Source organism: Mugil cephalus, chromosome 12 (genome assembly GCF_022458985.1).
Source record: "Mugil cephalus isolate CIBA_MC_2020 chromosome 12, CIBA_Mcephalus_1.1, whole genome shotgun sequence".
Lineage (NCBI taxonomy): Eukaryota > Metazoa > Chordata > Actinopteri > Mugiliformes > Mugilidae > Mugil > Mugil cephalus.
Window position 1 is genome coordinate 1,490,117 of NC_061781.1, and position 22,694 is coordinate 1,512,810.

Here is a 22,694-nt window from a genome sequence, read left to right on the forward strand (position 1 = left end):
GAATGACAAAGATTTAATTATAGTTGTTTGATGGGTTTCTACCTAGAAGGCCTCTCCCCCAGGAAAATCCCATAATGCTTCAGTCCAGCTGGACGTCTTTATAAACTCCAAGAAGTCAAAAGGCAAAGGGATTAAAACGACTTAGCTGCTCTAAAACCACGGTGGTTTATTGCTCCTCTAAAAGGCAGAAACACACAGCAGAAAAATATAACACATTATTCTAAACCCAAAACACAACTCTAATCCCAGTATGAACAATGATTCTCAGTGTAGTATTTATATTTACTCAGCAGTTACAAGTCTGAGAACGGGAACTAACTATTCTTATTTCTTTATTTTGTACTTTCCTGGGTGCAGCAGTATTAAATGTAATTCCTGACCAAGGACAGGACCCTTCCTCAGTCCACTGACACCCAGACTAATGACTTTATTTTAGGATGGTAGAGTGACCCACCTCTCGTTTAGAAAAACGTCTGGTTTTAAACGTTAAAATATCTTTCAGGTTACAGCACACGAGTCTGAGGATAAAATTCAGAGAGATTATGTAGCTGTGGTCTCCTCTCGTTACTCATTTTTCCTTTTATAGACAACTGTACTTGTAAACATATCACTGTGGGAGCCACACTAAAAAAATTCACCCACAAAATAAAAATTCTATTAAAGAACTGCTTTAGTCCGTGTTTTCTTTCTGTCCGCAAATCCTATTAAACATCAGACACCAGTCTGTCTCTAAAAACCTTGACTTCTTAAAGCCCAAAGCTCCTTCACACCAAATGAACATTTAAATATTTCATAATGAGCCAAAATATGCAGTTTTATCAACCCTTTTTTAAAAAGGCCATCGCATTAAAATAAAAAAAAACACCTACTGAACAGAAAAAAACATACAAACATACAAATGACGATCACATAAGACTTTGAGCTTGAACAACCCCCATATGTTTCTTGAAGTTTTGCAAGTTGGAAGGTCAGTGTGGCATCTCTTGCCATTGCCATCTTAATCTGACTCCTCCTGATTCCCAGCTGATTAAAAAATGGTCAAAGAGGTGGAGCTGAGGCTAAAGATAGCTGGAGACATGCGAGGACACCCACCTGTCACTCAAAGCAGCCATGCCCCTTAATTCTGCAGAACTTTAAGCCTTGATATGATATAAAAGTTCTCCCATTACAGTTGTCCTGTAAAGCCAAAGCCAAACACGCAATGAATCCTCTCAGTGAAGAAAGTGAAAGCAATGAGACAAGCATACAAGGGTGTGCAGAACAAAAACATGCACAGCTGCTTGAGAGATAATGAACTGAGCAAGTACTTAAGACTGAGAGGAGAAGAAAAGCCAAGGAAACACCAACGTGAATGCCAAGTGGACGAATGTGGATGTTCCAGTTGAGAGTCTTAACAGGAAGACATCAGCAGCAATGTGGTGAAAATGTCTTTGAGGTGAATAAATAAAGTTGATAAAAAAGACTGTGGATGAGTCTTCCTGCACTTGGGGGTGTGTACTATATGTCCATCCAATCAGATCCTTTAAAAAAATCTATCTTCCCTTCTCTACTTCACCAATGGCGCAGAATAGTCTGTGCTGCCACTCCGACCCTATGCAGAAGTCTTACCTCCGATGAGCATGGTACAGATGGAGAAGATCTTCTCCGAGTCCGTGTTGGCCGACACGTTTCCAAAGCCGACGCTGGTCAGGCTGCTCAGAGCGAAGTAGAGTGAGGTCACGTAGCTGCTCCGCATCGATGGACCGCCGCCCAGCACACCAAAACTCCCGCCCCCGCTGCCTGACCCGGATTCGTTCCTGGAGTTCCAGGTGCCTTGCCCGCCGACCTCCGACACATTCCACTGAGTGCTGTTGGCTGGAAGGCTGCCAATCACAGTGGTGGGGACATGTGTTGTCAGGGGGGACAGGAAGTATGGGGAGCCCAAACGTTTGGCCAGCTCATGGAGCCAACCTATGAAAAAGAAAAAAAGAAGTTAATTAAGAAAATCCCTTGAATCCTTTACTCTGTACTGGATAGTGGTGCTCACACCACACTTTACTCATTCTACTAATGAGTTTAGAAAGAGTTGCTCAAATAACTGGAACATGTCGAGTCATCCTTCTGTCTAACAGTATAGCTCAGTCTCCCTTCAGACTTCACAGTAACATCCAATCTGGGAATTCCGATCTCAACTGTTCATCTTTTAGTTCCTTTGTTGACTCCTGGTATAAATTAAAATGTGTCTCCATGTGTCCACACTCAGCACTTGAGATATGATCTCAGTTTGTCTGTCTGTAAATAACCAGCGCCATTATGTGTTCAGTAGAATATTGTAACAGCCGCTGTCTCTGATGGAGCTCTACCTGCTATTGGATGAGAACCATGAAAAGCTGTTTGATGACTTAGGGAGATGATCCATATTTTGGAACAAGCTGTGAAATCTCTCATACATTAAGTTCTTTTTTATTTTAGAGACAAAGATCAGATTAGAACATAACCCTGATAGGTTCCATCCTCAGAGTAATGTCACTGCTAAGAAACATTTCTCTACAATCGTTTGATTTGCTGATTCTAGTTTAGATTTATTTCTTCTTTTGTTAACAGTAGGTGGTCTTTAATGTGAACTCAAGGTGAGGTTTGTACAAATGAGCAGCTCACCTAAATTAAGAGAAACAGCTGAGTTTTCATTTGTTTTGGTTTTCTGAGGAACGACTGAAGAAATGAAAATCAGGAGATTATAAAGTGGAAAGGAAAGGAACTCTAGGAGACTGGACAGACTAGTTAAGAAGGCAGGGTCTCTGATTGGCAGGAAGCTGGACTCACTGGGGACTATTGTTGAGAGGCGCACATGCAACACAGTGCAGTCCATCCTGAACAACATCAGGCCCCCCCTTCATAACACCCTGGAGGGGCAGAGAAGCAGCAACAGTGGGAGGCTTCTCTCACTACGCTGCAGGACTGAGAGGTTCAGGAAGTCCTTTTGTCCCCACAGCCATCACACTGTACAACACCACTGTTTAAATGTTTTTAATACTAATTTGTAAATTGTGAAGTGTTCAACTGTACAGTTTTTTTTTAACACAGTAATTCATATTGACATGCTAGTACAGCCCATACATATATATATATATACTTCCACATATATCTACATATTTTCTTGCACTGTAGATTCTGGTGATTTTGTTGGTCTGTTATGTTGATGTCTGTGCATATTTGTGGACGAGCTACTGGACGCTTGAATTTCCCCCAGGGGATGAATAAAGTATTTTTTATTCTATTTCTATTCCATTCTTCTAAAAACACCAATCTCAGGTGGATGAGTGGTGGAATGCTCAGCTGAAGTACTGACAGCAGAGTCAGGAACAAGACAGACACCAAGACAGGGAGCATGAATAACACAGAAAGGATCTGTCCAGTCAGTGATCTGAGACGTTAAGCCTTGAACTTGTGTCAGTTGGTTCTCAGAGAGTGAGTCCATAAACAGAAATAACAACAGGGCTGTGACTCACAGCTAAACCAACGTCATTAGATGATTTCACAACAGAATAGTTTCCTAATTACTTTGTCATTCGCACAACTTAACCTTTGCCAACCTGAGAAAAGGTGGGCCTGAATAAGACATTATAGGTATGTCTGTGTCTGTCAGAATATTAAACCATAACTCTCTTTCTGTCTTGCTGGTGAATAAGTAACTGGGAATGCATTAATAATGTTATTGTAGGTCTGTGTCTTGTTTGTGACTGCTTTTATGTTTAGCCCTCAGGGAACCTTAGCCAGTTCGACCCGAGTGCCTGTACAGGGGGCTGAGTGAGATGCATGCACTCTAGACGATCTAAACACATGATAGCATGCACCAAATATTCACCAAAATGATGTGGAGAAACTCATCTCGAAGCCTCTATCAGGCATTACCACCTAACCAAACACAAATAAAACCAAGCAATTGTATGGGAATGTGACGAAAACAAGGAAACAGCGAACGTCTCAGTTCTACTAACCTCACCGCTTCGACATAACCACAAAAACATATGAAAGCAGATATGCTGTTGATTACAAAGATGTCTGTCTCTTCACCGTGCGACAAAAACTCAGAGAGCTAGGAGCCAAAGCATCGCAAAAATAACATCGCAAAATCATAAAGTATGTCTGGCATTTGCTGTTTTGTGATAAAAAGTTATATACCAGCTCCAAAAAACGCTGCTAATGACTTCTCCTTATGACTCTGCGTCAGTTTGACATGAATCGTGAAGCTCCCATTTGTTTACATAAAAATGAAGAGGTTTCTAGGTTGGAGTAAAGGGTTATGTGACATTATGTGTGGGCTGATAGGACAATGATTGGTAGGTTGCTACAAATCAATGAGAAAGGCAGAGAGAGAGAGAAAACGATGGAGGGCGTAATAACAGGAGCATATGGTCATTATACGTTGCCTAGCAAAGAAAACACACTCGTTTCTAGTTTTATTATATATCCTTGTTCATTTGTGCAACTATTAGAATAAAATGAGACACACAGCTTCATCTTTGCCCCAGGTTACAGCCAGAAGGATTACAGTCCTGCCTGTGTTGCATGCCTTTATGACATTTTTCTTTTTTTATTGTATGCCAGGGCTTCATGACACCCGCAGGATTTAAAATTATCCACTGAGAGATCAAGAGGGGATATCAACAAAGCTGCATCTTATTAAAAGCATTGGTTGTTGCTAGAAATTAAGACACACAAGGGTTCTTTTTCCGTGTAAGTGCTTCTGGGCCTTTGTTGTGGATGCTACTTTCTCTGCAGAGGTAAGATGTGTGTTATCTTTACAAGCAAGAGGAAGTAGGTGGACATGCAAAATGTTTAAAGCTGATCTGAGTTAGATTTTTATGTAATAATCTCATAAAGAGGCTTTGCAACGACATAAGAGCTCATTTAATCTGCATTTCCTGAGCTTACAGAGTGTCTCTAACTGTGGAGACAAATTAAAAAGTTTCACTGCAGTAGAGAGAATGGACCGTAGAGGTGCTTCAGGGAGAATATCTCCATCACCCTCACTTCAAAGACTTAAGTTTACTGTAAATGACACAATATACTCAGATCGATTTTTCTATTTGTATGAGGGAAGGAAGAGTAGCACATTTAAGAATTGGAATTAGAGGATAGTTTGTTTCGTTTCCTTTCCACACTTCCAGTGTTCCTCTTATTGTTCTGGTGTCTCCTTGTTTTTTTTTTATTACCATTTTTTTTATTTGTTGAATCTCATTATTTATCTTATCTTATCTTATCTTATCTTATCTTATCTTATCTTATCTTATCTTATCTTATCTTATCTTCCTTTAAGATAAGTTAAGATAAGATGTAGATGAAAATGATGAATTGCCATTAATAATTTATATCAGTTGACCATTGTGGTGTAAAACTAAAGCAGTACCACAAAAAATCACCCTGTTTTCCAATAGTGTGCATAGATGAAGAAAGTGCCCACTGACCTATGTCCCAGGAGCCAGGGCTTTCGATCTCCTTGCGACCAATGAAGTACCAGACGCAGGCCATCCAATGCGCCAGCAGAGCAAACATGGACATGAGCAGGGTCAGGACCACGGCGCTGTACTGGGAGTAGCGCTCCAGCTTCTGCAGCAGCCGCAGCAACCGAAGCAGCCGTACCGTCTTCAGCAGGTGGACCCCGAAGTACTGTGTTGGTAGGGATAGATAGATAGATAAAACACAGAAACAGCATCTCTTAAATGAGAAAGAACCATCCTGCAAAAATGATCTAGGCAGATGGATTTCCCAGTGGATATTTATTCTTCATGTGAAATCAAACATTTTTTCAAATCGGGAGACCTAACTAAATGCACCTCCACGGAACAATGCACTGCCTTCCTGCAGCTCTTCAGCTCCAAAATCAGCAGGTTCACCTATAGTTGGTCTCATCATGTTCTTCCCCAACAGACCCACCCTGGATGATTTCCTCTGGCATCAGAACATACCGTCTCTGACCTCAACCATAAAGCAAAAACCGCCATCTGTCAGCATGGAAATGTATTATTATTATTATTGTTATTATTATCAACTTAAAGGCAGGGTATGTAAAATCTCCCTTCTTGTTTTATATGTCGCAATTCCACTCCCTCCTCCTCCCCATGAATGCGAACGTCACTGGAGGAATTATTTAGTTATACACCATGGTTGAGTCACAGGTGAAGTACTTACGTTACTTCAGCATAGTTATTGACTAGCAATGGGACGTGAGTGCACACGACTTATGTAACACCCAAAACAGCGACACTCAAGTGTCAAGTGTTCTCTCATGACAATTGAACAACAATATGCTGACAGGCTATTAGTGAATTTGGACATGTGATGTGTCACTTTGTGAATTTGCTCACCACGCTGACGTTGAAGGCGTACAGGAGGTCAAAGGGCAGCGCAGCGATGAGATCCACAAACAGCCAGGTGGTGACATAGTGAACACAGATCGAGCGAGCATCGTACACCACCTGACCTGATGTGCTCACAAATGTAGTTCGAAAGTTCAGCAGTATGTCTGTAGAGGTCAACAACAGGTACACAACAACATATATTAGTCCAGTGAGTCTCATATACAGTACAAACTAAATACGACTTACATGAAACATGATTTTACAGAAAGGAACTGGTGTTTAAACTTAAAGTTTGGGGCTCTTTTTACTTATAACTAAGAGCTTGTGAAGAACTAAGAACAATAGCTTGCGCACACACAGAATCTGTATTCTAGCTCGTGCACAAAGGCATCAAAAGTGTTTTTGATCTTTCATTTTATACAGGGCTAGGCTGAAAGGCAGATCAACTTCTTGCTTTCAGATAATTTTTGCCTAATGTGGTGATGGATAGGGAAACAATAGTCATACACAAGATCTGAGCGCAGTGGACTTTAATTAGTTTACCTCTGTTTTCGAACTACAACTAAAGCCATACTATTTTGTTTTAAAATGATGAGTCTGACTGTGGGGGAAACACTACAAAACAATAAATATCTTTTTTAAAATATCAATCTATGCATACTTTTATTAGTGCAATGATAATTTTATTTAAAACTGACATAGGCCTTGTGTTTTTTTCATTGTCTGAATACCCCATTGATGTTATAGTCGAGGTTTACATCCTCCTTAGTCTGTCTGAAGATGTACAACTTTATAAAGCATACCCAAATGTATTCTTTAATTAAAAAAATGTCAAATACACTGAAGCAGTTTTTCTTCTGCTGGTGCATTCAGGGACATTTGGTCATGGCACGCACACCCATTAAGCATTTACTCTCATGTAGCACTTCGAATGATCGGTAACTCTAAATTGAATTACCATTTGTCCAGCACAGCATGAACAGAAAGCAAGGGACTCACTCTGTAAATTTTAGATACAGTCTATAACATGTGTGAATCTTCATTTAACCTGCTGTGCTCCATTTTTGCTGGCGTTACAAGTCTTTAGGATAAATTAGAGTTGGTAGAACATTTTAATCCCATTCTTATTTGCCAAGTGAATGTATCAATAAAACTGGTTCAGCCTATTAGTCCTGACAGATGGGATATCGACTGACCGGAGTGAGGCGTTTAGCTGCGGGTGGCTCATATAATTTCACTGAAGAAGTTTATTGATGGAGGGCTTGTGTTCACTTGCATCCATTAACGCAAATTGTCATACACGTTTCCTGTGGTTAGGTGGACAACACTGGGGACAAAGAGGCCTGTTTTTTCTTGGTAATCACTTACAATGAGGCGTAATGGTCTTTTGTTGATGGCTCATATTCTTTAATGCCACATGCATCATTAAAAACTTCTGGACACACCTACTCACTTAAAGGTTGTTTATAATGTTTGAGGTTATAGACTTGGTCTTTGTGCTTTCTTTGTTGTCAGTGTGTAAACCACCATGAGATTGTGACAAGGAATGGTTTCAAATTGACAGTTGAATTTCTTCCTTGAGGGCAGAGAACCATATTAACCTACTGTAGTACTCCATATTCCACAAGAAGCACTCAGCTAAGAAAAGACAAACAACCATCCATCATGACTTTAAGACTAGATGGTCAATCAGTCCAGAAGTCCAGGTGTGAACATGCCCAGGACACATTAAAGAACTCTGACCTCAGTCCTTTGGTTGTGTGAACACGCAATCAGTCCTGGGTTGTATTAGAGACCTGATCTGTGGAAGAGGATTTTAACTCATTCATTCAGACACAATGCCTTTTAGAAGATTCTGTCCTTGGAGCTGATAATTAACTAAAGAAGAAATACATCTAAACTACAATAAAGTTAAGTTACATATTTCCTCAATAACTCTCTGTGCCTTTATGTCCTTTATTCAATTCAATTTTATTTATATAGCACAATAATAATAATACAATACTAATTGTCTCAAGACGCTTTACAAAAAATGTCCTGAAACCTCCAGAGCAAGCCTGAAGGTGACGGTGGGAAGAGAACACTCCCTTTTAACAGGAAGAAACCTTGAGCAGAAACCAGCTCATATGGAGGGATTTTTCAGACCTAACTAAATGCATTGTTGGAACATAATGCAAACTTTCAGGTTACAAACAATATCTAATGTGTTCTGTTGACACAGTAGTGTTGTATCCATCTAGGGAGAAACAGAAAAGATAGAGAGAAAAGAAGAGCAGGAGAAACAAGATACAGCGCGATACATGAATCGGGCTGAAAGAAACATGTAAAATCTAATAATACAAGATATAGCTGATGATGTTATGTGACAGTTTGAGTATAGGATGAATCCTGGGCAGGTTGGAGAATTATCACCAGACATGTTTGTTTCTCATTAGTGACATTACTCTGAGGATAGAAACTTCCAGGGTTCAGTTCTAATCTAAGTTTTGTCTCTAAAATAAAGGACTTGGTTCCAAAATATGGATCATCTTCCCGCATCAGCAGTTACAATATTCTACTGACCAAATGATGGCAGTGGTTATTTACAGACAAACTGAGATCAGACTTCAAGTGCTGCTTGAGGAGCATGTTGACACATGTTGAGACATTTTAATTAATACCAGGTGGGACTTAAAATGACTTAAAGAATGACTGACAACACCTTAGACTTGTTGTTGTACTCCTTTAATCATTCCTGAACCATATTTGCTTGGTAACAGGGAGCGTGACCATGCTGAAAAAGATCACAATAACCAGGTAATGCTTGGGTAGCTGGTAAATGTGAAAGTCCCACCCACATGGATGTTGGGATGTCTGTGTGTATTCAGGTCAAGAATATTGATTTTGTTCCAAAGCATTACTTTCTATTGTGTTTTTATTAGTAACTTAATCAAAGACCAAGTCTGTGTTGACTTCGAAAAATCTGAACTCGTGCAGCCCCTAATGTGCATGTAATCCATAGGTTCACTCTCACCTAAAATAAAGAGGATCTCCACCAGGATGTCGCTGACGCTGGGCGGGCTCCTCAGCGTACTGCTGCTGCCTTCATCCCGACCTCCCACCACCGTGAAGCACACATTGTAGGGCACGGTGACAGCCACATAGAAGGTTGCCAGCAGAATCAACCAATCCCAGCCTGCTTTGAAGGTTCCGTAGTGCAGCAGGATGAATCGGGATTTCTGAATGGCCGCTACTTTGTACTCGGGGATTGGAGGCTTCTCTCCAAACATGTTCTGAGAAAGAACACAGATGTCAACAGCTCTCATATTCTCATATTTTTACATCTCTCTTCTCTCAGTCACACACTCACTGAATCCGTTTACAAGCTCATGTTGTACAGTAGAGGAATTTTGGCGTCACAGGAGCATACTAGCATGATACCCTAGTGCTCATATTGTGTGTAAGGCTGAATTACAGTATGTGAAAAATCACTATGAAATGATTAGTCTTCTGCAACAGAGCAGACACAAAAATCATCTACAAAGAAAGAAAAAAGCCAAACAATGTGGAATCAATAATTTCTCACAGCTTTGAGGAGACATTAAAGAATGTAGCTTAATGTTCTAACAGAAATGAAACGTGTTAGTTGTTAGTTTTAGCAATTTTACCAAATATATATGCATTTTTATCAAAGGACCAGTTTAAATAAAACTTTTTCACACAGATTAGTGTTCTACTAAATCAAATTTCTCATTGTGTTTGCTGTTTAAGAACCATGATTTCAAATTTTTGCATCTAAAACAAGTGACAATGGTGTGGTGGTTAGCACTGATGCCTCACAGCAAGAAGGTTCTAGGCGACTGGGGCCTTTCTGGGTGGAGTTTGCAAGTTCTCTCTGTGTCTGCGTGGGGTTTCTCCAGGTACTGGATGGTGGGAGGTTTCCATCCAGGTGTAGGTGTGAGTAGGGATGTATACCAATAACTGGTATTGTTTGGTACCGGTCCAGAATCTTAACGGTACCCCGGTACGATAGTGTTATCGGTACTTTTTGAACGTCTGTCCACCTAACAGTCGCGTAATCATAACACTACCGCGGCGCCTCACTGGTCATATCTTTAGAAATGTCTAAACTGGGCATCACTAAATGGCAGACCTGTCCGGCAAGGACCCAATGACAGTTCTGCCCTTTAACCTTTTAAGACCTGAACATCCCTGTGCTCACAAAAAGAAGCTTGCGGTATTTGAATTACGTGACTCACTTATGACACTGGGAAGTTGCGCTTCAAAAAACGCCACTACGGTAATGACGATGCACCGTTGCTGTCGGCTCCAGGTTAAAGAGCGACTGTAGCGTATACCGTCAATGGGAGCGACGCACGATCACGGAGCCCCAGGAAGAGATAGTTGTTTGGAGGAATTTGTTGGTAAAGTTAGTCTTACTCTTGAGATGTCACGAAGGTCTTCCAGACAAAAATACAACTTCCCAGTGTTCAGACACACTTTGAATATTGTCAATAGCGCAAACAACTGTGAGGTACGGTAAGTCAATATCGGCGTGCTTTGACGGATCGCCAGCGATCCGTTCAGGCTTTAAAAGATTAATAAAAAGATAAATCATTCGAGCATGCGCCGCTAATCTTGTTAATAGTCAAGAGCGTCATCAGTGGCCAAGCCAATCAAATCGATGATAAGCTCAGACCTATACAGTCACTGGTTCAGACTTAATGGTATGTTAAAAGTGGGCTATTACTTTGAAAACACTTGAAATTTGACAGTAATGATATAGAAATGTACGTACATTATCGATTTTATTTACATAAAATCCAGGGTACAGTATTTCGAGTGAGATTAGATTGGCACCTTTGCTGGGAGGAGGACTGGACCTCTTTGAATTTTAATAGAATACCCCTGGTCTAAGCGATCCAAAGTGTGGGCCCACTTTATCAAAGTTGATAAAGATTCGTTTCGATGCAACATTTGTCTGAGACAAGTTTCACAGAAGGGATGAACCAGCAACGTCATGAAGCACTTGCAGCGCACTCATGATATAAAACTGAAGGAGTGCGCTGTCTTTGACTGTTTAGACGCGCCAAAGGTTCATCCGCCAAACACTACTGAGTGCAGCGCCGTGCCAGCGCCACCAGCTTCTTGTCTGAATCTTTTAACATCTGGTAATGTCTTTATTGTTTACTCTAAATTACGTTGTAGTATCAATAAGAGTATCGATAAATATCGGTATTGATATCGATAAAACCATAACGATATACATCCCTATGTGTGAGTATGACTTGTTGTTTGTCTCTCTGTATTAGAGAGATAGACTGGAGACCTGTCCAATAACAGCTGGGACAGGCTCCATTATGAAGTGGAATCAGAAGACTAGAACAGAAGACTGGATATTTGGAGGTTTGTAAAAACTTCATAACCCTTCACTAAGTGGACATATCACTTGCAGGAACTGCAAAGGTCCACATGTTTCTCTTTTCTCTGATTTCAGCTTAATGGAGCTCTTTTACCCCAAAGTCAGACAGAAGTGAGGACACCCCTCCTCGTGTCCTTCAGACCATGTGTCGGTGTGTTAACCGCCCAGTGTACTGCAGCAGAAAACTCTGATGGATACAGATATTTGCAGAATTCTCTTGCGTTCTGCATGAAAATGTCTCAAAACATATTAACATGTTCCTGAGAGTAGACAGAGAGCACCCAATCACGCAAATAAAATATTATACTTGTGTACTTTATTCAGGAGAATGAGACAATATTACATATCATTGAGGTGTAAAAATATGTGCACCTCTATGATTACAACTTAATTTCAAGGCTAAATTAGAGAATTAATCATTCATTCTTCCAATGCATTAATTATTAATGTGACCCAGAGTCATTCAGTTTCATCAATATCATGTGGACAAGTCAGGTGACTATTGGGACAATGTTCAGTGTTGGGACCAAAGTACAATAGTTTTGTTTAAATGAGAGGCATCGTTATATTTGGGGATGAAACAACACTGTATTCCAGCATCAGAACCTCCTCCCTCCATGAAACATGGGGGTGGTAATGTCCATGTTTGGGCCTGTTTTGTTGCATCAGGACCAGGACGTCTTGTCATCATTGATGGACCAATGAATTCTGAATTAAAGCAAAGTACTCTAAAAGAAAATGTCAGGACATGTGTCCATGAGCTGAATGTGAAGAGAAACTGGGTAATGCAGCAAGGCAACGAGCATGCACAAGTCATTCTACAAAAGAACGGTTAAAGAAGAACAAGATGAATGTTTAGGAACTCAATCCAAATATCTAATTAAAAAGGGACACAGGTGAAACTAAGAAGGGCAGAACAAACAATCACAGAGGAGGGAAACTCATAGGAAGCAAAAATTGACAAAAAGACAGTTACAAGAAACTTTAGTAACACAGGAAAAACTTATACCAAAAACCAAGCGGAATAAATGTTCAAGACTTGAAATCATGGCAAAAAAAGTATAAACTATAACAAACTAAACTAAACAGACAAAGAAAATCCAAAACAAGTATGACAAAGAATTAGAAGAAATTCCTCCAGGACATAAATCACTCCCAGCTCTCCTGTTGTTCCATTCAATAAACTTGATGCCGCTTGAGAAACAATTAAAAGTCTTTTCATTGTGATTCAGGATCCAGATAAAAGATTTTGTGAAGAAGCTTTTACTTCTTCAGTGTCATCACTATCATCATCAGTGCAAGAACAGAAATTATTATTAAACAAGAGGCAGATTGGCACAAAACTCATTAGATGAAATAAATAATCCTGTGTAGTTACTTTTACCACTTGATTTTACTCTCCTCTATTTAATATAAACATCACACCACTCAGCAGAAATTATTTAGTTTATTAATTTCCTTCAAAATTAAAGGCATTCAATTAGTTTCAGATATGACGGAGCTACCTATTTAGGTTTACAGTAAACCAACAAAAATACGAATTAAGCCCTTAAAGTTCATATTTCCTGGTTTTTAAGGTTTTCCGAAAACCTCTGGTTGATGCATAGGTATTGAAGGTTCATGTTTTATTCAAATGGAAAATGAAATTAGTTTGATGCAGTATAAATTTTGGTTAATGAGGAACTAGTTTTGCATTTACTGTAGACACTGGCATCCACAGTCCACAGGGTGCTGCAGGAAGAAGTTAAACAAGTAGGTAAAACTCAGTCCTGTACAGCTGTGAATACTAATAAAGATAAAACTCACATTGTTGATCTTCAGTTTACTCTTGTCTTGTTTCTGCAGGTGTCCTGACAGGTGGTAGAGCACAGCTCGACTCCGGCGGCGGTTGGCGTTGAAGCCCGGAGGCCTTGTTACCTGGTGCACCTCCAAACCTGTCTCCTCATCTGGAGAAGAGAAAGGAAACATACTGAACATCAATCCACTCCACAAAAACACAGGGAGGAATTTAAAGCAGGTTCCACATGTTGACTGGAACACCTGACTTCTGTCAACCTTTCATGAAAATCCTGTCAACTCCAGGTGTTCGGATTGTAGCAGAGGGGATGCCTCCCTCTGTCTAATCTGGTCTGTTGCTATGCTTTTGATTGGTCTGTCGTTAGCCAATTAGATTCAGAATCACTATAGAAACAAGAAGTTTGTTTTGCCGAGCTTTTCCCTGACTCTGAGTGTATCCCGGTTCCAGGTTGACTTACCTCCATGAGTGTTGCAGGTATGAGACGTTTCTCCTCCACTGACTTCTATGTCCTGTGTTTTTAGTTACCATAGTTGTGCTTGTAGGTTTTCTATGCAAGACCAGTCCTGTGGAACTTCATTGTTCACAGGTCACTACTGGTGACTGTGCTACTTCCTGAGTGCTTCCCCTCTCCTGAGTCCAAATACTGCATATCAGTATGTAATGTCCTGTATGTAATCTAAACATGTAGGATGTTGTAGGATCTTTTTGCCTGATCTGCCTTCAGAACCTCTTTGCCTCTGGGATCTGTTTGCCTGTGGATCTCTGAGCCTTTTAATTGCATTTCCCCTTGGGTGTGCTTCATGTTAGCTGTATTGCTTGGCCTCTATACAATCATCACTGCTTACAAAGTAAAAGTTAATGTTGTCTTTAATTTGTATTTTTATATTGATTTTTTGTACTTTTGTTTTGTATGAAGGTTACTTTGAGAGTTTTGATTGATTTGATATGAATACTTCTGTTCTCTTTTCTTTGGGCTCTCACTGACTCATTTTATCTTGTATTTCAGAAGCTGAGAGCCTACGGGGGTGGTGGCATCTCCTTCCATGTGTACCACTGTGTTTGCTTGTTCACGTATGTGTTGCCTTTTGTGTATTTGGGGAGACCCTTCCTCTTGCTATGCCTCCTCTCCACCAGTATGCATCAACTCTGAACCCATATTTAATGGATGTGTGTTGTGTGACAGTCAGTTCTTAATATTTTGTATCAAAACCTGTTTTTACGGATGGAACCTCGTCTCCTTCCTATTTGCATAATGAACCTGAGTGCCTTATAAGAATTGGTTTATAATAATCCCTGGGTGAAATTCAGAGGATGGCATTGTCAGATTGTTATAATTTCAATTGAGGCAGAAAACCTTAGCTACGGTACCAGCCCTACCCTTCTCTCGCCACATTAAGGTGGAATTCGATGGCCTGGATTTAGATCCAGATCTGTCTCTATAGAACCGAATCAATAAAAACGATCATCACAATCGGAGTCCTTTCCATCACAGGGACAAAGAAGGAAAAGGTCAGGGATGGATTGTACAGAGGAGCCATCACTCACACAGCATAAAAATGACTCAATTTCCACTTTTCATTTCCTATTTTGATTGGCCATAATACGATGCCACCCTCCCATGTAACCAAATCAAGTCGTTTTCAGTAAATTGGATTTGTTCATAACACGAATAATGGGAAAGATTTCAAAACTGATCTGTGGCTCCATCTCCCTCTCTACACAGATGGAAGTTACTAAGAAAACCGAGGACAACTAAAAGACACGTCATGCCTTGAACAAGGAGTTTGATTTTTGCCTTAGGACGTTGCTGTTGATTTTTGTGTAAAAACAAAATGAGGTTAACTTTTTAAGGTTAGGTTTAAGGTTAAAACTTTCCTTTTTGATAAAGTTCATAGTTAAGAATGGCTGAGGTGAACTATCCCTTAATTATGTCGCTGTAGGTCTAGATTGTTGAGGGACTTCCCCTGATACACTTCTAGCACTTGGAACCTGTTTCTTCTCTTTTCTCTCTTCTGTCTCACAACAGGCCATCCTAAAGGAGGTTCTCCCCTGGAGGATCAGGCTCTTGAAGCATCTTGAAACATTTCATGTTGACAAATTAGTTTACCTAGCCTCCGAGCTAACAGCAGCTCTTGCTAGCTTCTCAGCTAATAGTATCTTATCATTCTATTTTCTATCTCTTATAATTTACTAACCACTGTGTCTTACTCTCTCCCCTCCGCTCCCCTCCCCCTCCATCTTCTTGCGAGGGTCTCTGGTCTGGAGTGCTGAATATCTGACCTGTGGAGTTTTAAGCTACATCTGCTGCCGTGGCCTCATCAACCAGCCCAGTCTTCATGGTCTGGAGTGCTGTATATCAGACCTGTGGAGCTCCATAAACTGCATCTGCCCCAGTCATCATGGCCTCCTCCAGTTGTCCACTCCTACCTAGATGAACAATTCACCAACCTGCCCATGATTCCTGTTATACTCACAAACTGTCACAGATCATCAGCTATGTGTTATATTACTAGACCCTACATGTTTCCTTCAGCTTGATGTATGTATCTATGACAGAAGTTTGTTTATCTTGTTTCTCCTGCTCTTCTTTTCTCTCTATCTTCTCTGTTTCTAACCGGCTGGCCTTCAGCAGATGGGTCCCTCCATATGAGCTGGGTTCTGCTCAAGGTTTCTTCCTGTTAAAAGGGAGTTTTTCCTTGCCACCGTCGCCCTCAGGCTTGCTCCGGAGGTTGCAGGCTGGTTTTTGTAAAGCGTCTTGAGACCATTTGTATTGTTACTGGCGCTATATAAATAATTGAATTGAATTAACTTTTCGTCTCGTCTAGCCTCTCAACAACTGCATGTTGTTTCAAGTGTTTCAATGTCAAATTTAAGCAGAATGAGATGAGAAGGAAAACTGTTGATTCCCAGACAAAATAAAAGTGTGATGGATATATTGTATTTATTTGTCCAGAGTGGAATCTGCTCCTGTCTTTAGTGTTAAACAGAGGAAGGGACGCTAAAAGAAAACTATTGATCACATATCAATGGCACCAGCTGGCCTCATTTGGTCATCTCTTAAAAGGGCTTTGTGTGGGTTGGGGTTAATTCTTTTCTCGTTAAAAAACATGAGAGATTACACGAAGAAGGATACATCTAAGCCCCAGGCTTGTTTTAGGAACAGCTTGTCGCTATATGCGTGGGGCGTCGGGTAAAAAGTCTGCAGGAGCGGGAAAAGACAGGCAGGACTTTAAAGGTGTCGTTGGAGTCAACTGAAGTGTAATGTTAGATGGTCGAGCAGCTTCTGAAAACCTCCTCCACACCTTTCTCAGCTTGAAACACTGACAGTGGAAAAAGTAAAGCCACTTTTTCAAAAAATTCTGTGTGCTTATATCACCTTGAAACCATTTGGAAAAGCTTTTAGTTGAAACTAATTTAATGCACTTATGCATGACAACAGTGAGAGGTGTTTCTTAAAATTCCCAAACCAAGTTGTTGTCTTACTGACCACAAGCTCTGTTGGAAACCTCATAAGATATGTATTCAAATATCTCCAGAACTGTTGGAATACTGGGAAACACAAGACATATCTTTGATCAGAAAACTTTATACACTTTGTACTTGCACTTGTTGTCACCATTCTTTCATACTGTGTAGAAGTATGTATAAAAGCACTTTATGCAGGATTGGCGCACTACAAAAAAAGCGCAATAATGATACAGGAGCATACAAATCACCAGCTTTTAAAGTCACACACTTTAAGCAAAACTGCGCAAATTTAATTACGGCCTGGAATGACCTCTTACCCAAAAACATTCGAAGATTTTTTGAGAAAAGTGGAAACACATGATTTAAGAGGGAAACTCAAATTCAAAAACCCCACTATCCGTACTACATTGAAATAAAAATGCGCAATAACATCACAAATTTTAAAAACATATATAGGGTTTATCTAATGAGTATTTGGCCTCCAGTACTACTGTGAAAAACCTTGGTGTTATATTTGACCAGGATATGTCCTTTAATTCTCACATAAAGCAGGTGACCCGGACTGCTTTCTTTCACCTTCGTAATATCGTCAAAATTAGAAACATCCTTTCTCAGAGTGATGCGGAAAAACTAGTTCATGCATTTGTGTCTTCCAGGCAGGATTACTGTAACTCATTACTGTCTGGTTGTCCAAATAGCTCTTTAAAAGCCTCCAATTGATTCAAAATGCTGCAGTAAGAGCAGTGACAGGAATTAGCAAGAGAGATCATATTACCCCAGTTTGAGCTTCTCTTCATTGGCTCCCTCTAAAATTTAGAATTTAATTTAAAATCCTCCTTACATACAAGGCTCACAAGGCTCTCAAAGGCCTAGCCCCATCATATCTGAGAGACCTCATAGTTCTGTATTGTCCCAACAGATCACTATGATCTCAAAGTGCAGTTATACTTGTGGTTCCTAGAGTTTCTAAAAGTAGAATGGGAGGTAGAGCCAGACTTTCCTTTCTGACAAAGCTTCTAGTTAGGGCTGGACTTAACCATCCCTTGGTTATGCTGGCCTAGGCTACTGGGGGACGAGCTGGGTTCTGCTGAAGGTTTCTTTCTGTTAAATAATATTTAATTGAATTAATTAATTGAATTGAAGTGAAATTTGAATACAGACTACTACCACCTGTATTATTTCTTTTAATTTGTATACAACAGGTGGTGGTTTCTGTGTTGGGTTCAAGTGCAACATTTTGCCCAGACATAGACGACAAAGGAATGCGGTGACGTAAAAAGAGATGGTAGATGGTGATGGTATGGTATGGTACCCTACCTATGGTATTTATGCGCACCACAAGGCAGATTCTTTTCATAATATTCTACACTGTGTTCTTTGGAGAGCTGATTATATATTTTTAATAATAGTCAGTTAACACAGTCTGCGTCTTTGTGTTACCTTCGTGTGACTTAATGTTGCCTTATGTGTTGAATTAAACTGTTGTACTGTCTTTTGATTTTATTTTTTTATCTTTCTTAAATGTGCCTCCAGCCCTTTTCCGTCTCCTCCTCACCCTCCCTTCCATCACGCTGACTGACTCTTTGTTTTGAAAAGGCACATCATGCTGAGCTAAGTGCCAGAAGTGAGCCATTCAGCCCGTCTGCAGAGTCCCACCGAGGAGCACAGGCAGGCAAATGTGATTGTTTGTGTCAACTCCTCGCACAAAAAAAGGCTTTCCTTTTCTTCATTTTCAAGGCAAGTGCCAATTCTCAATTCAATGTTCCTAATTTAGCGGAAACACAAATTTTATGTTTATGATCATGGTAACAGCTCCAGCGTCTTGTCCCTTTCTTGCCTTCCTCTTCTGTCTGATTTGCTGTTTGTCCTCTGTCCCCTGTGTTGCGTGCTCCGCTCCAATTTTAGTGGCTTGAAAAAAGTCAAAAGTAATAACTCATACAGCAAGTACAACATATCCATAGAGCATGAAAGCAGGCTTCAGTCATTACTGCTGCAGAGACATGAGACATTTGGCCAAATGACAGAGTGGAAAAAATTTTTAAAAGTGATTTCAAGCAGGTGTATTTTTCCCAGGAAATACAACGTTCTGAAAGCTAAAACTTTACAGAAACACTGATTCATGTAAAGAGTCCGGATCACTCTGCCCATCTCTGCTCCTCTCTACAATGTTGATATTCAGTTCTAAAATTATAGCATATAAGCATTAGAATAAGATGTTTTGGAGTATTATGTCTGCTGGATTGCTATTCTTCACACCTGAGGCAAAACAGTCTCTTCAGTGAGTGAGTGACTGAGCGACCTCCTCCAAGACATTTAGCCCGGATGTTTCCAGAGGCAAGAAAATTTAAAAATTTACCCTAAACAACTCCGGATGCGAAAAAACACGACAGACACGACACAGCTAGACTTTATTTTATTGGTCAGAGTTCTGAAATTGTTGTAGGTGAGTTTACTTTTAACCCACAAGAAACACTTTACTCTAAAGCTTTTTCCATCTTCCTAGCCTCCCAGCTTAGAGCTTAGAGTAGTGCTCCCATCTGACAGCACCTCGTCCTATCTCCTTAGCCTTCTTCCTAATAGTAACTGTAGCTTCAACGACATCTGTTTTTTTTTAAGTTAATGTCGACCAGCAGATGACGTCACATATAAAAACAGTGCAAAGTAATGGTCTGCAACAGTGATATCTGTGTTCTTGAATATATATTGTAGCCTCTCACACAAAAGAAGCTACAGAAACTTTTCTGCAAGATAACTGAAGCTTGAACATGGGCTACTGTCAGCTGTAGCCCACGCCCACATAACACTGTCAGTCAGACAGTTACAATATTACCGTTTATGGGCACGATGTCCACTTATAATATGAGACTCTCGCTCACCATTCTCTCAGTTCAACCATAACTTCTGTCTCTTGCATGGTGCATTCACTGACATCAAGGACAAAAACATGCTCTACAACCACAGCAACAGTGTGCATTTGGATTGGACAGTGTAGTCGGGAATTTCTGAAGCCTTCTCTGTGTACTGCAGCTAAAGTTGAGTGGTTGGTACAACCCTACCTAGAAATAGCTCTACCCAGCCTCTGATGGAGACAATCACAGGAAATAGAAGGTTGGAATGAACTGGTATTATCCTTGAAGCCTTTAGCAACAGTTAATATTATATGCCTTTTATTTTCTGCACAACTTCAGTTGTTATGTAAAAACAGTATCACATTTCATATGGCAGGATGTTGTATGGTTTACCATTTAAATCAGGAAAGTAATTAATATTAATGAAATATTCAAATTAACATGCGCACACTTATTTAATCAGGTTTACTCTGGAGACGAAAAAAAAAATGATTAAAATGATTAACTGATGCTTAATTGTTGTTTTGAAATTACAGTAACTGCTGTGGCACTTAACAGCTGAAGGGCAAACCATGGTGCATGCTGTCCCCCTGCAACGGTGACAGCTAATTAAAGATGACTCGCTGGTTGATGACATAACAAAGAGATTAGGCTGATAGACAGTGAGTGTAATACCTGCAATACGTGCAGCATTAATGGACCAATTTTCACAAATGTGAGAAAATACACCAAGCCATTTTGTGCAGGAAAAATACAACCAAGCAACCAACAGAAGCTTTTTTTTAAAAAAAAAACATTCTCATGATGTAGCACTTAAAGTCTCTTAAAACAGATGTGTTAAAAACAACACAAATTGTCTTGTGCAGGATATGGTACTTGTTATGTGTCTGTTATGGGTTCTGTTCTTTTGTGTCATAAACATCAGCACAAAGATGTGTGCAAATTCATTCATCTCAGTTTTTTTTTTTTTTTGAAACAGGGACAGTAACATGTAACATGTACAACATGTAATTTAATTACAATTAAATATTTCCCTTTCAAATCCAAATCAGAACATTAAAATTCAACCAGTCTAAAAAGATCCTTGCAATTTAAATGACTTAAAATGAGATATAGATGAGATTTAACAAAATGCATTTCAGTTTCAAAAATCAGATGTATTGCTTCCCAGCCTAACTTTCCAGCTATGCTTTGCTGACTATGCTGACTACTGTTTGGGATTGATATAATACTTTCCAAAAAACAAAGTACCAGCAATTCAGCATATAAATAATGATGTCCAGACAAAGTGTAGCCATGAAAAACACTGGAACAAATGTAATATTGCCCCCAGTACTGCATCAAAAACACAAAACTCATTTACAGTTTATTGAGCATAACATCCAAGCAACACAGTCTTATACCTTGCGCTCAAACACATTTGACTTGTGTCAGAGCTTGTCATAATATCCAAAGGCCTAAAATCATAACTTTCAGCCAATATAATCAGTTCAGTGTTATAACACTGGCTTTAGGCTCTCTTTACACAGGTGTAGTGTCCTGGTGAATTACATTTCAGATCAGGGCCCTGCAGGATAAAAGCTGGCTTTCCAAAAGAAGCAGTGTAAGCTTAAAAGGCTAAGATCAAGAAGTCAAACACTACGGACACGTTCAGTGTTATTTCTCCCTATGCTAACCTTTGTGTTATGCCATTTTCTTTTTTGGCATAACACAAAAAGACGACAAAATAAACCCAAATGAAGGAACTAAAATAAATTGAACGTTTGAAGGCAGCAGTTTGAACTTGAAACTGCATTTTAATTTTAAAAGTCATCAACAGGAACAGGCAGGAATTTTTGAGTTGAAAGAACTAAGTTGACTGAAAGACAGAAACAGCAAATGATACAGGACGGACACACACACTTTTAGTTTTTCTTCTTCATCTCATCTGAACACACTGAACAGTCCATAAATATTTCCACAACATCATGATGATGTAGAATTAATAAAATGTAGACTGAACATAATGATTTCCTAGCTTCCCACCTAATAGTAGCTTTTCTTGGCTTTCTAGCTCTACCCAATCTGCATTCACTCCTTCCTGAGCTGCTCAGTCACTCAGATCACTGCAGACAGCATAGTCTATCATGCAAATTCTGCTATGATCGTGTGTGCTTGTGCAAAGAAGAAGTGGCAACAGACACTTTCTTCTTTGTCTGTCTCTGAGTTCATTTTCCTCATTCTTCATTTAACTGCTGAAAACTGTTTGCACCAGAGTTTACACAAAGACCGAATGTCAAGCTCCTTCCAGTGACTTCCTTTAAAAAGTGGATATAAACTCTCGTCACAATTAGCACTGTGTCCAGCTATCTCTGCAGAGTTTAAACTCTCAAACAAAGTGTGTGTGCCATAAAGACTCTTTCATTTGAAGTTCAGTCAACTGCTGAATTCACCACAAACTTAAAGTTAACTGGTGAACAACTGATTCCATTAATTTTCTGCATGCTTGACAAGCTCTGGACTCCCTTCATTTTGATTCTGTTAACTAGAAAAAAGGAAACTCACCAGTGTCAGGTCCATGCTCGGGGTCCTGGTCCTTCTTCTTGTCCGAGATGTCTTTGTGGGACACGAGAAACAGAACCACCTCGCCCTTCTCATTCTTTATGGGCACGATGTCGAGAAGACACCAGAACTGTGTTCCTGGAGACAATGTGGATGCAAACATATACAGTCAAAGCAGGTTTGACATTAATGTGGAGGTTTTCACTCCTAAGCGCTTTATATAAAAACCCCACCAAACTAATTACAAAGACAAACAAAGAACTAGCAAAACATAAAAGATAAGCACTATCTGAACT

At 39.8% G+C, this 22,694-nt stretch overlaps 1 protein-coding gene across 2 annotated transcripts in view; it reads right to left on the minus strand.

The window, feature by feature from the left end:
* Positions 1 to 22,694, minus strand: part of kcnh3 (potassium voltage-gated channel, subfamily H (eag-related), member 3) — a 137,556-nt gene that overhangs the window by 18,817 nt on the left and 96,045 nt on the right. For both annotated transcript variants that reach the window (XM_047600728.1, XM_047600727.1), the window contains exons 3-8: positions 22,402 to 22,536; positions 13,549 to 13,688; positions 9,355 to 9,613; positions 6,348 to 6,505; positions 5,448 to 5,649; positions 1,609 to 1,950 (exon numbers count right to left, since the gene is read on the minus strand). In XM_047600728.1, coding sequence (XP_047456684.1) covers positions 1,609 to 1,950; positions 5,448 to 5,649; positions 6,348 to 6,505; positions 9,355 to 9,613; positions 13,549 to 13,688; positions 22,402 to 22,536 — 1,236 coding nt within the window. The remainder of the gene's footprint in view (positions 1 to 1,608; positions 1,951 to 5,447; positions 5,650 to 6,347; positions 6,506 to 9,354; positions 9,614 to 13,548; positions 13,689 to 22,401; positions 22,537 to 22,694) is intronic.